At 43.6% G+C, this 14,436-nt stretch overlaps 1 protein-coding gene across 1 annotated transcript in view; it reads right to left on the bottom strand.

Annotated features, from left to right (window-relative positions):
• LOC117369416 (sialic acid-binding Ig-like lectin 5) overlaps window positions 1–13,230 on the bottom strand; it is a 295,784-nt gene extending 282,554 nt beyond the window's left edge. Inside the window, exon 1 of the mRNA XM_033963951.1 lies at window positions 13,188–13,230. Within this exon, the coding sequence (XP_033819842.1) occupies window positions 13,188–13,230 (43 nt within the window). The remainder of the gene's footprint in view (window positions 1–13,187) is intronic.
• Between the last annotated feature and the right edge of the window lie 1,206 nt (window positions 13,231–14,436).

A 14,436-nucleotide genomic window follows, 5' to 3' on the forward strand; every position in this document is an offset into this window, starting at 1 on the left:
CTTTCCTCTAAAGTCTACTTATTTAGATCTTTAAGTCTGTCCCCATACACTTTATTTCTAAGACCATACGCCATTTTAGTAGCCTTCCTCTGGACCGACTGCATCCTTTTTATATCTTTTTGATGATGCGGTCTCCAGAATTGTATACAATATTCTAAATGAGGTCTCACCAGAGTCTTATACAGGGGCATCACTAGCCATACATCTTCCTATGCATCCTAGCATCCTTCTAGCTTTCGCCGTCACCTTTTCAACCTTAAGATCATCATATACAATTATATTCAAGTCCCTCTCTCTTCTTCACCCCTAAACTATACCGTTCCTTTGGGCTTTTGCAGCCTAAATGCATGGCCTTGCATTTCTTAGCATTAAATTTTAACTGCCAAATTTCAGACCATTCACACTATCAGGGATGTCTAATCTTTTGCAGATTTTGGTATCTTCCGCTAAGAGGCAAATCTTACCTGACAGCCCTTCAGCAATATTGCTTATAAAAATGCTAAAAAGAACCTTGAGGCACACCACTGATAACATCCCTTTCCTCAGAGCAATCTCCATTGACCACTACCCTCTGTCGTCAAGAAAAAGAGGAATTTTTTAAATGGTACAAGGACAACCAGCACAAAACATTTAATTTGCAAAAAGACTGGCTTATTACTGTCAACAGGATGTGTCTATTTTGCGACAGGCACAGCTGTGTTCTCTACAGAGCCGAAATCATGAAAATGACGGAGAAAGATGTAGTTGTAGAGCAAGATGGTGGTTCAGAAATTCTAACGAGCTGTGGTAGACCCTTTCCAGTATATAACCCTTGCATCTGTATGTATGACTATGTTCAGATTTATGCTTTTAGAACCCATGACTGTAGCACTCGTCCCACCGGATAACTATTACAGACAGAAAAAGAGATATTCCCCCTCTATTCAATGGCTATTGTATCAAGAGGCCACACAAAATATACAGACCACATATGCTCTGAATGAGGGTGAAAGATGTGTGATCTTATTTTCTTGATGGGGTTATTGATGGGGTGGAAACAGCTTTTGAATTTAATAGTTGGATTTTAAAAAAATAATTTTTATTGAAAAAGCTACCACGGAAACAGTACAATCAGCGGTCAGAACAGGTTAAACATAACTGGACCTGTAGTACAAAAGAACTACAGATTCAAGCTCCAACAGGGAGGACAGAAGTATTATAACAAACCAAGGCCCACTGAGCACCATTCCCATCGCAACACTCCTTTTCTATAGTATCTCCCACACTCACGCACAACTTTCAGCCAGCACCTGACTCACCATACAAAACTCATCAGACACTATACTATGCTCACTGGCTCAGTAAGTTGGCAATGCTCGCTAAATTTGAGAATAGTTGTTTTTATCACAGCTGCCCGAGCAGTTATAATGATAAAGACCAGAATCCTGTAACATCGACTACCTTTGGCTTTCTTTATTACAAAACACAGCTAAAGACAGCATTCCTGGGAAGCCAGAGTTTCAAGGTCATAAGTCTGTGGGAGCACAAGTGGAAGCAATTGCTAAAAGAAAATGACAGGAGCTATGCAGACTTCCTGGCTGGCGCAGCATTACCACAACCTTTGGTTCCGTGAGATGCGTTTTGTGGAGGTAGAACAAATGCTGTTTGTCTATACTACAAAACAAAACCTGGGGAAACAATACACTACTATGATTTTACCAGTCTATACCTTTTTGTCAATAAAACAAAGGAATATCCAATAGGTCAGTGGTAGGCAAACTCAGTCAAAAGAGCCAAAGATCAGAAGTACAACGATGAAGATTTCTTTTGAGAGCCATACCCCACGCCCGCTTGCTCTACGACGGCTACGTCAACCCGACTGACACCCCGCTCATCCACACGTAGTTGAAATCGATTCGTGGCAGAGCCTAGAGAATGACATGGGGGAAAAATTTGTCTCCATCCCCGCAAGCTCGGTTCCCATCCCCGCCAACTATCTGATCCCATCCACACAAGCCTCGAATAGTTTTATACTGAACTTCTTACATTAAATTATAAAAAGAAATAATATTCTGTACAATTGTCAATTTATAAATCAGCGTCTTCTCCCCACTCTCTTTTCCCCATTTCCCTTCAGCATCCTCAGCCCACTATCTCTCCACTTCCCTTCAGCGCACGCACATAAAAACAAGCACGTAATTTGATATCATTTTCATTCTATTCATTCATAAAAATTAAAGCCTAAATAATGCCAGTCGCATAACAAAACATGATTTTACAAAAATAATTCCCTGCACAGTCAAGCCTGCAAGGATTACTAGATGTCTTTCAGCAGCTCCCCTCCCTCCCCCTTACCTTCATGGCCAAGTCAAAATGATCTACCAACAATAAATAAAACCACAAAGTACACTGTATGCAGAGAAAATGTTAATTATCAGTTATATTCCGCGGGTTTTCAAAGAGGTCAAGGCAGATGACTTTATGCAATGTCACCTCAGTAACAACTATACAAAAATAGACAAATATACCCCCTCCCTTTTTACTAAACCGTGATAGCGGTTTTTAGCGCAGAGAGCTGCGCTGAATGCCCTGCGCTGCTCTCAATGCTCATAGGCTCCCTGCGCTAAAAACCACTATTGCGGTTTAGTAAAAGGGGGCCATAGTGCAAAATATAGACAGCAGATATAAATTCTTAAAACGGACACATTTTGATCACTAAATTGAAAATAAAATTAATTTTTCCTACCTTTGTTGTCTGGTAATTTCACCAGTCTCTGGTTGCACTTTATTCTTCTGACTGTGCATCCAATATTTCTTCCCTTCTTTCAGCCTCCTGTATGCTTCCTCTCCTCCAGACCTCATTCTCTCCTCCCAACTTTTTCTTTCTCTCACCCTGCCCTCTTCTTTCTTTCTCTCTCCATGCCCCCTTTCTTTCTGTATGTCTGTCTTTCTCTCTCCATGCTCCCTTTCTGTCTGTCTCCCTATCTTTCTCTTTCATGCCCCCTTTCTGTCTGTCTCCTTGTCTTTCTGTCTTCCGTCTCCCTTCCTTCTTTCTGTCTCCCTGCCCCCCATCCTTTTTTTTCTTTCTCCCTGTCCTCCCCTAAGCCACCGCCATTGGGAAACAGGCTGCCACCGCCGCCAGGGAATAGGCTGCTACCGCTGCAATCGGGGAACAGGCTGCCGCCAAGTTCTGAGCTCTCCCTGCTTTCCTACCCCATAAAGAGGATGCTGAAGCACCGGGCCGACCAACCTTCCCCACCCGATGTCAATTCTAACATCGGAGAGGAAGTTCTGGACTAGCCAGGCAGCAATTGGCTGGCTCAGAACTTCCTCTCTGATGTCAGAATTGACATTGGATGGTGAAGGTTGGTTGGCCCGGCGCTTCAGCGTCCTCTTTACGGGGAAGGGGAGCAGGTTGGGCACCCCTGCTTTAGACAACTGATCCACGAGCCGCACTAAAGCGGCTAAAGAGCCGCGGTTTGCCAACCACTGCAATAGGCCATTCACAAATCATACATGGCAAATGGACCTTCCACCAATTTCTTTAGCTTTTTTTTTTTTTTTTTACTTTAAGGCAGCTTGAAACAAGGTACAAGCAAAAAACATCAGTCCACTGTACAGACATAGCAGAAAATACGTAAACAATAATGAACCAGGAACGCTAGCACCATTTTGGCTTTATTAAAACAAAAGTATATCCTCCATGAAAGCTCTTTTTTCCGGTGTTACCCGTAAGGGTGGGCAGTAAGCTTATGTTTCCTTTTTGTTGTACATGCATTTTCACACAGCAACAGGAGACATGTGCCCACATGGATGAGGAGAGAGCTTTCGTGGGGATTAGGTGTACGGTGGAGATGGATGTAACCACTGCAAAAGGGTATGTGGCTGCTGAAATCTATGAAATCTAGCATTTTGAGCAAAAATCTAATAGTCTCTTTTCTGAATACATCAAATTGCACCTCTGTCAAAAACATGAGGCTTCTGACTACCCCCAGTGGTGCAATGATACTGAAAAACAAAACTTGCACATATCTGATTTTTACAGAAAAGAGTTTGCGTGCAGACCAGATTAACCTAAACCCAGCTAAACGTCAAATAGCAAAACTTTTCTTAAATTCACTGTGGGGGAAATTTGGTCAAAGGACAAACTTGCCTACTACTAGCATTGTCAGAGAACATGATGATCTCTTTAAATACGTTTTCTCCTGAATTTGAGGTTTCATCATAAGACTGTATTGATGCTGAAACAGCCTCCATGTCTTGGAAACACTCAAAAGACAGCAGTACAAATGTTTTCATTGCCTGTTTTACAATGGCCTATGCACATTTAGAGTTGTACAAACTTCTAGACAGTTATAATGCCAAGTTCATTAGGTAGTCAGCACTTCACGTCATACAAAGAGACATCCACATGATAAGGCTAATTATGCTACTTTATTGGCTATATAAATTGCAGAGCAGTATATACAAAGCACAGATAATTCAGAATGACCTCACCATGATTGATTATAACAACACCGATTTCCTCACAATCGGGAATTCCCCTTTCGGGCAGCTGATAGAATCGGGTCAACCATGGGACTGTTCCTTTACAGCGTGCTGATCAATTCAAAAGGTAAAATCCCAGGATGGCCTCTTATATACTTTTTTCATACTACCTCTTACATGACTAAGTATCCTGTTTCACACTCTGTTAGTTTCTGTAATAAACAAAAGATGTTTCTTCCCAGCTGGAATGTTGACCGATGTTCAGCCTCCTCTTTTATCACAGTACCATGAGATTCACAGGTTCTAATCACATGCCAAATCCAAACTTCTGGAAATAGCTGCACAACAGTTTACAAGAGCGTTGTTTGTACTACGATACAGATTCTATGATATTTGTGAGCCATGAGGGTGACTAGGAACCCCCATTGGGAGATTATTTAGGGGAGCTCACCAGTGAGATGCCCGCAGATGAACATATAACAGAGTATGTATCAGCGGGTCGTAAAACATATAGTTACAAACTGTCAAGTGGAAAGACCTGTATGAAAGTGGAAGGTATAACACTAAATATAGAAAACAGCCAGCAAATCAATTTTACTGGTTTAAAAGATCTAGTTTTTGACTACAAACTAGGAGCAGAAGGTTTACCCCAGAAAAAGATAGGTGTGCAACAACCTGGTATTATAAGAAACAAAAAGATGTGGTCTATAGCAGTGTTCGTCAACCTTTTTACACCTATGGACCGGCGGAAATAAAATAATTATTTCGTGGACCGGCAAACTACTAAGACTGAAATTTTTTTTAAAAAACCATCTCTCATTCTTTCTGTCTGTGTCTCTCCCTTGCCCCCTGCCTGCCTGTATTTCTCCATTGCGCCATTCCTGCCTATCTCTCTGTGGCCCCCTTCTCTTCCCCGCCATGATTGGTGTGTGCCCCCAGCACACCCTTCCCCCCAAAGCAGCCCTGTTTCCCAATGCCCCTGCCCCCTTTTGTGCCATGCCTGCCTGCTCCGTGGCCCCCTTCTGTTCCCCCCTATGATTGTTGTCCAGCCCAGCAAACCCCACACCAAAGCAGCCCCCTTTCCCTCTCCCCTTGTTGAGCCATGCCTGCCTGCTCTGTGATCCCCTGCCCATGATTGCTGTGTGCCTCCAGCACACCCCTACCCCCAAAGCAGACCCTTTCCCTCTCCCCCTGCCTGCCTGCCATGCCTGCCTGCTCCCTGTGCATCAACATCAGCATTTCCCTCCCCCTCACCTGTTCCTTCGTAGCAGCATGCAGATAAAATGGTTCCCTTACTACTTTGCTGGATTTTTATTTTAAGTTTAAAGATGCCGATGCGGCTCCTCTCACGATCCCGCCTGCGTCGGAAGCCTTCTCCAACACAGGCCGGGATCGTGAGAGGAGCCACGGCGGCAGCTTTAAACTTAAAAAAAAAATCCAGCAAAGAACTAAGGGAGCCGTTTTCAAAGCTGCCACCGCGGCTCCTCTCATGAGCTGCACTTATATTATGTCGGAAGATGAGAGAGGAGTCGCGGCGACGGCAGCAGATTTCAAATTAAAATAACTTAGGCCAGGGAGTTTAAGGGACAGAATTGTACAGCTTGTGCAGCTTAGAGGGACTGAAGGGGATGGAGAAAAAGAAAAGAAAGGTGGCGCGAACTGGAGCAAGTCCGTCCTGGGCCCGCGTCTGCCCTCCGCTGACAACCGGCTCCCTCCTCTACCGGGCCCTCCAGTAGCTCACACTCCCACTCCCAAAGCAGTGGCGCGAGGTGGAGAGCAGGGAGGCTGTGGTGACGTAAAACGCACGCATGCGCACTCGTGTTTCCGCGATGGATCAGGGAACACGACTTGAGTGCGCATGCGCGGCCTAGCATTTTATTATATTAGATAAAAAGAAACAATATTCTATACAATTGTCATTTTATAAATACAAATAATACAGGGCAAAGATCAACAAAACCCCTGTCTCCCCTCCCCTTCACATATATCCCCTCTACTATCAAGAAAACTGAATAAGCCAAATTATTACAGAATGCTACACAAATATCATGTAACAGAATACCACAGTAACACATGACATGAATGGTGTTAGGGGAGTGGAACAAGGGTAATTGCCCCCTGGTCAGAGAGAGCCCTAAGCCAGCTGGAAGCTAAAGAAGCACTGCCTGGGCTTTGCACTCCCCAGTTATGTCTAGCAAGATACATATTTCAAATCTGATATATTTGAATCACAAGATAGAAATGAAATTATTTTTTTCTACCTTTTGTCGTCTCTGGTTTCTGCTTTCATTGCCTTTTCACTCTCTTCCAGCCAGTGTCTGCCCTAAGAACATAAGAATTGCCACTGCTGGGTCAGACCAGAGGTCCATCATGACCAGCAGTCCGCTCACGCGGCGGCCCTCTGGTCTAAGACCAGCACCCTAACTGAGACTAGCCCTACCAGCGCATGTTCTTGTTCAGCAGGAACTTGTCTAACTTTGTCTTGAATCCTTGGAAGGTGTTTCCCCCTATAACAGCCTCTGGAAGAGCGTTCCAGCTTTCTACCACAGAACTTCCTTACGTTTGTACGGAATCTATCCCCTTTCAACTTTAGAGAGTGCCCTCGTTTTCCCTGCCTTGCAGAGGGTGAACAACCTGTCCTTAGCTACTAAGTCTATTCCCTTCAGTACCTTGAATGTTTCTATCATGTCCCCTCTCAATCTCCTCTGCTCAAGGGAGAAAAGGCCCAGTTTCCCTAATCTTTCGCTGTACGGCAACTCCTCCAGCCCCTTAACCATTTTAGTCGCTCTTCTCTGGACCCTTTCAAGTAGTACCGTGTCCTTCTTCATGTACGGTGACCAGTGCTGGACGCAGTACTCCAGGTGAGGGCGTACCATGGCCCAGTACAGCGGCATGATAACCTTCTCTGTCTCTTCAGTCCACCATCTGCCCCTTCCATTCACTGTCTTTCCCTGCCATCTCTCCTCCTGCCCCCTCTCCCCCCAATTTGGTCTGGCATCCATCATCTTCCTTCTGTTCCCCTCATGGTCTGGCGTCTCTGTCCTTCCCTCCCCCCTGTGGTTTTTAGCATCTCTCTCTTCTCATTTCCTCCACTCAGATCTGATATCGTTATCTGCTCTCTCTTCCCTTTTCTTCTCTGGTCTTCCTTCTCTATTTTCTGCCTCCATCTAAATTAAATTCTTTCTTACTATTTAGTCCCATTTCCCTCTTTTCACTGTGTCTACCCACATCTTGTCACCCCTTTCCCTCACCCCTCCATTATCTTACTATTTTCTTCCCCCTTTATTTATCTCCTCCTTCCATCCAGTATGTGTTCTTTCCCCACTTCCATTCAGCATCTGCTCTCCCCTCTCAACTGACATCCATCTGCCTTCTGCTCTCTCTCCCTTCTTCTCACTTCCACAATCTGTCCCCTTCTCTCTCTCATCTCCTCCATTCCATCATCTGCCCCTTCTCTCTCTCTCCCCCCCCCCCCAACTTTCATCATCTGCCCCCCTTCCCCTCACCTATGCAGGTCACTTTCTTTCCCCTGAGGGTGGCTCATATCAGAGGGGAAGCTTTGGCTGAGCAGTGGAACTTACTTGATTGATGTCGATGCTGGGGCCCGTTGCCGTTTGAAGGAAAAAAAAAGGGACCTGCAAAGGCGAGAGGAAGGGAAACCTCCAGGACAGCTGCTCTTAGCCCTCCTTCAGCGGCCCAAGAGTCCAGACAACCAGCGGCAGCTCTGTGTACTTTTAACTTCGGTGGTATTACAGGTTTATAGATGCTTCTAAAGTCTTGATTCATGCTTTCCAATAATCTCCCCATGGTTGCATAATATCGTCTCTAGATTATAAGTTGGTGTTATACATTTCCACCAATCCAACTTCCCACAGTCCCTGTAAGTCCAATGGTCTAGTTAGTTGTAAGGTAAAATCAGAACTGGTATTATGGGGAAACACAACTGCCGAGGCATTGCTAGGCAGTATGATATAAATGCCTCCATCATTCTTTTTTTTCTTGGTGTTGCTTCAAAAGACAAAATCAGATGTCTTGAATATCTGATGCCTCAACTCTTAAATTTATCAGGCCACCCTTTCATTTCACATTTTGTTCCTACCCTACCCTTTTACCTTTAGAACCTTTTTGATAGCGAGAAAGCGAATGTGCTAAACAAATACTTCTGTTCTGTGTTCACAGAAGAAAATCCTGGAGAAGGACCGAGATTGTCTGGCAAAGTTACACGAGAAAATGGAGTAGATTCTGCGCCGTTCACGGAGGAGGGTGTTTATGAGCAACTTGAAAAACTGAAGGTGGACAAAGCGATGGGACCAGACGGGATCCATCCCAGGATACTAAGGGAGCTCAGAGAGATTCTGGCGAGTCCTATTAAAGACTTGTTCAACAAATCTCTGGAGACGGGAGTGATTCCTGGGGATTGGAGGAGAGCGGATATGGTCCCTATTCATAAAAGTGGTCACAGGGATGAAGCAGGAAACTACAGGCTGGTGAGCCTCACTTCAGTTGTTGGAAAAATAATGGAAGTGTTGCTGAAAGAAAGGATAGTGTACTTCCTTGAATCTAATGGGTTACAGGATCCGAGGCAACATGGCTTTACAAAAGGTAAATCGTGCCAAATGAACCTGATTGAATTTTTTGATTGGGTGACCAGAGAGCTGGATCAAGGACATATGCTAGATGTAATTTACTTGGATTTCAGCAAAGCCTTTGATACAGTTCCTCATAGGAGGCTGTTGAACAAACTTGAAGGGCTGAAGTTAGGACCCAAAGTGGTGAACTGGGTCAGAAACTGGCTGTCGGACAGACGCCAGAGGGTGGAGGTTAATGGAAGTTGCTCGAAGGAAGGAAAGGTGAGTAGTGGAGTCCCTTAGGGATCGGTGCTGGGGCCAATCCTGTTCAATATGTTTGAGTGACATTGCTGAAGGGTTAGAAGGAAAAGTGTGCCTTTTTGCACATGATACTAAGATTTGTAACAGAGTAGACACTGAAGAGGGAGTGGAAAATATGAAAATGGATCTGCAAAAGTTAGAGGAATGGTCTAATGCCTGGCAACTAAAATTCAATGCAAAGAAATGCAGAGTAAAGCATTTGGGGATTAATAATAGGAAGGAACCGTATATGCTGGGAGGAGAGGTTGATATGCACGGATGGGGAGAGGGACCTTGGGGTGATAGTGTCTGAAGATCTAAAGGTGAAAAAACAGTGTGACAAGGCAGTGGCTGCTGCCAGAAGGATGCTGGGCTGTATAAAGAGAGGCTTAATCAGTAGAAGGAAGAAGGTGTTGATGCCCCTGTACAGGTCATTGGTAAGGCCCCACTTGGAGTATTGTGTTCAATTTTGGAGACCGTATCTGGCGAAGGACGTAAGAAGACTTGAGGCGGTCCAGAGGAGGGCGACGAAAATGATAGGAGGCTTGCGCCAGAAGACGTATGAGGAGAGACTGGAAACCCTGAATATGTATACCCTAGAGGAAAGGAGAGACAGGGGAGATATGATTCAGACGTTCAAATACTTGAAGGGTATTAACGTAGAACAAAATCTTTTTCAGAGAAAGGAAAATGGTAAAACCAGAAGACATAATTTGAGGTTGAGGGGTGGTAGATTCAAAGGCAATGTTAGGAAATTCTACTTTACGGAGAGGGTGGTGGATGCTTGGAATGCGCTCCCGAGAGAGGTGGTGGAGAGTAAAACTGTGACTGAGTTCAAAGAAGCGTGGGATGAACACAAAGGATCTAGAATCAGAAAATAAGATTAAATATTGAACTAAGGCCAGTACTGGGCAGACTTGCACGGTCTGTGTCTGTGTATGGCCATTTGGTGGAGGATGGGCTGGGGAGGGCTTCAATGGCTGGGAGGGTATAGATGGGCTAGAGTAAGTCTTAACAGAGATTTCGGCAGTTGGAACCCAAGTACAGTACAGGGTAAAGCTTTGGATTCATGCCCAGAAATAGCTGAAAAGAAAAAATTAAATTTAAATTGAATCAGGTTGGGCAGACTGGATGGACCATTTGGATCTTTATCTGCCGTCATCTACTATGTTACTATGATACAGTATATTCTGTCCTGTTGTGGCATGATTTTTAGTAATTCTTCAGGATAAAAAGAACCTTGTATGTCTTCGATATCATAATCCTATATCTTATATGTTCTCTGACCTCTTTTTAAAACATCTTTTATTATAAATATCTCATTAGTCCACATTTGCTCGTAACCTTTTTCAAATTTTCCTTTAGCCTTTCATAGCCTTATATGGTCTTCTTTCTTTAAGAGACCCTTGACGGAGTTTGATGCTACTGCTGTAGACTGTTTTCCAAATCTGCAAAGAGAACGCAGGTGTCACATCTACAGGCTTAGCCTGTATCATTCTGTGAAAACTATAATTATAGCTGTGCACAACAACCTGCAGCACATCATGATAAGTAAAGATGTTACGAGTAGTAAAATAGCACCACATTTTAGATTTTAAAGCCCTGTTAAACCTTTCCACTACAGCAGCTTTAATATCATTATTGGTCACAAAATGATGAACCCCACTTCAGAGACCTATTTAAAAATTCTTTACCCTTGTTTGTTTGTAATTTTTTAGGTATACAACCTAAAGGCTTTGGCAACTTCATAACTGGTTTTTTGTTTTTAAACTCACGACCCATGCATATTTCGACAGGATATCTACAACCATCAAGATGTATTTGTAACCATTGTTATAACAGGCCAAGGCAGCCATGTCCACTACGTCATCTTAAAAACAAAAAGCTGTGGATACTGATGTTCTGAAAATGATTTATTATACACTCTTACACATAAAACTATAAAAATACAATTCTAATAGTCCAACCAGACCCTATCAAGGTCCGTGTTTCGGCGAACACACCTTCCTCAGGGGTCCAATGGTTTTCAAATACACAGATAAAGAATTGGACTGAAAACAGTCTAATTGTCTTTAAACATGTGGTCAAAGAATACCGCAGACAAGTACAAACAGCATAAAAAACCGCTATTGTTAATCTACATCTGATACAATTGTTTTGTTTCTTTTAAAATAGATTCTAGCAGGTCTATGTAAATTGTAGTTCCAAACAAACAAGACTGTGGAAACTCAATGTCCTCAGACCTTCAGGTGTAATTTTATTCAATATATCCTTGATAATAACAATTAAAAATATGTCCACATTAATCATAAAGAACCCAACACGAGCCGTGTTTTAGCTGAACACGCCTGTCCAAGATGTTATTGTACAGTCTTTGTCAAATGTGGAAAAAGATGAAAGGCTTGATAACCCAAATTCTGGAGCCCTGGGACCACTATGTAAATTGTAAGCATTTTGACTGGTGAGCCATTTGGTTATGTCTTTTCTGCTGACTGTTTTTCATGCTTTTTAGCAGCTTGAAGTAGAGGGTTAATACCTCCAAAGCTGCCTATTGCTTCAATAAAGATTACTTCATCTGTTCCTTGTTTCAGCCAGCTCTGTTAACTTCTCTCTAAATACAAAATAGGTCTTTAAAATGCTGTCTTTTAACAAGAGTGGAAAGGGTAGCATTTTTTTTAGCATGAGAACTTTGTTTCTACTCTCTCTGTTAGCTTGTTAAAGAGCATCTAGCGGTTGTCGCGTGACACTTGTTATATGCCACATCATTTCCTTTAAGCTTCACAACATGACAACACCCCCAAATAGGCACCAGGGACATGTTCAGATGCATCTCTAAAGGCTTCCAGTAGCAGATTTTAAACTTTGACTTTTAGAATGGGAAACATTTTTTCTTCTTTTATTGTCAAATTTTGGATTTTATAAGCAGATCCCTGTGTAAAATGCAAATGCTGTACTCTGTTCCAGGTGTTCGTTAATCTCTCTCAAAAGAAATTAGATCTTAATGTCTGTTATATGTTTTTAAAAGATTCTTTTTTTTCTGTGTAAGAGCTAGTTTCCGCACTGAGTTACTTTGGTTTGACACAGCTTGCTAACAATTACCTATTCTTTCTAAGTTATCACCTCTTAACACATCATCATCATCATCATCATAATAAATACCCATGACAACAGGAGAGCTACCCAAACAAACATTAACCAAAGTTGGCATGCCTGGAACTGCATTTGTAACTGTAAGGTTCTGTGTGAGCTGTAAAAATAAAAATAAAGACACTATTTTCTACAGAGAGTAGCATTTTTTACCTGGTGTGATAATCTGCACCCTTCCATCACTTTTAGAATTCAGAGCCATGCACTTTGCACTCCTCACATCTTGCAACAACAAGAGGTATTCATTTATATAGGCTTTATAATTACAAAATAATATAAAAAGCTTTATTAACATTCATTCAAGGACACCGTGGGAGTTAAAGAAAAATTGAAGAAAACAGAGAGATAAATACTGTACGCAAATGAGTAATATAAAATATGGGATCAAAGACGATTGCTACCAGTAAGGGTTATGCTACCCTGTTGGCATTCTGAAGATCCCTGAAGATAGAGTTGTTGCTTCAGACTTTGTATTAGGAAGTTTACCATACATGTTGTAATTGATTGTAGAGCCTTCAGTATTTGTAATGAGTGATTTTTTTTCTATAGGCATTTCCTTTGTTTGAGGCTTGTGATGTCATTTTGGAGGGGAGTCAGAGTAATATGACAAAATATGAAGAATCAAAATTATGAGATATCATTCATGGAGCCACCTTTCAGCTCCACTAAATAACTTACATATTACAACAACAGTCTCACACATACCTCTCCATAATATGATCAGCAAAAGCAACACTGTTCTCGGCATGTCTGCTAAGAAATTGACTTAGTGAAACTGTCAGAAAGGGCAGCTGCTTCTCAGCTTCAGGAACTGTTGTAAATCCACAGAGCCGACTGCCTCTCCTGGGCTTGAGTCCTCTGGAGAGCACTGGCCAGTACTAAAGAAATATGAATCAGAGCAGTCCTGGCCCAGACTCTAAGGAAAATTCAGCATGTGGATCCAAGTAGCACATGGACTTCCTGCTCCCTGCCCTTCACTCCACTTCCAGTACTAACTGGAAGCTCGTGAGGAAGAAGAAATGTGGGCAAGAGTTACTGTAGGGATTATATGGCCTGCTACCTCCCTGTCCTTTCCCTTGTTCCCTTGGTAATGGAAGGAGGAGGAGGGATCTGGGCCACTAAGTCATAGTTGATGCCATTCTTCTCTATGGTTACCTTGGTAACAGGAGGCTCCTGCAGAAAGAGGAGCTAGGACCTGGGTTGTTGCAGGGTCTGTGAGGGTTGGCAGGGGTATCAGGGACTTGTGAGGGAAACAGGGAGAGGGAAACAGGGAGTTGTGAGAAATGAAGAGGAGGAGAGGTAGCCGGGAGAGGAAGAGGTCAGCAGCAGCGGTGAGGAGCGGGCAGCGGTGAGAGTTAGCTCCGCCCACCAGCGTCACAAGCCGCGTCACCAGCCGAGTCAGCGCCCGGACTCCCCCTTAAGAGGGGGGAGCCAACGGCGCATGGCCATTCAGTGCGCGGCAAAGGCGCTCACTTTAGCGAGAGCGCCTTTGCGAAGGACCTTGAGAAGGGCCGAGCAAAGACAGCCAAGGACTCCAGAACACCAGGTAAGGAAGAAGCGAGCACGCACTTAAGGAGAGCATACACACATTAAGACACACAAGACAGGAAAGGATAAAGAAGCAGCAGGCTCCGGGGACAAGAAAGAGGCCCAAGGGAGGACAGACCCACCAAAGCAAAAAGCGGCAGAAGAAGTAGACAGGAAAGAGCCAAGCACAGGAGAAAGCACAGCGCCTGCCCGCATAAAGACATAAGACAGGGGAGAGAGCATCTAGTGGACTGCGAAAAAAGAGAAATGGAAGCAGCAGGAACCCGGAGGAGCTTCCCAGTGTACTGCAGAGAGTGTCATATGTATGACTACCTTCCCTCGGTCGGTGTCAGGAACTGGACCAGGAGCAAGAACGAAGGACATCACCGACAGAATCGAAAGGATCCTGGACGGCGCAGAAACAGAA

The sequence above is a fragment of the Geotrypetes seraphini genome, chromosome 11, assembly GCF_902459505.1.
Source record: "Geotrypetes seraphini chromosome 11, aGeoSer1.1, whole genome shotgun sequence".
Lineage (NCBI taxonomy): Eukaryota > Metazoa > Chordata > Amphibia > Gymnophiona > Dermophiidae > Geotrypetes > Geotrypetes seraphini.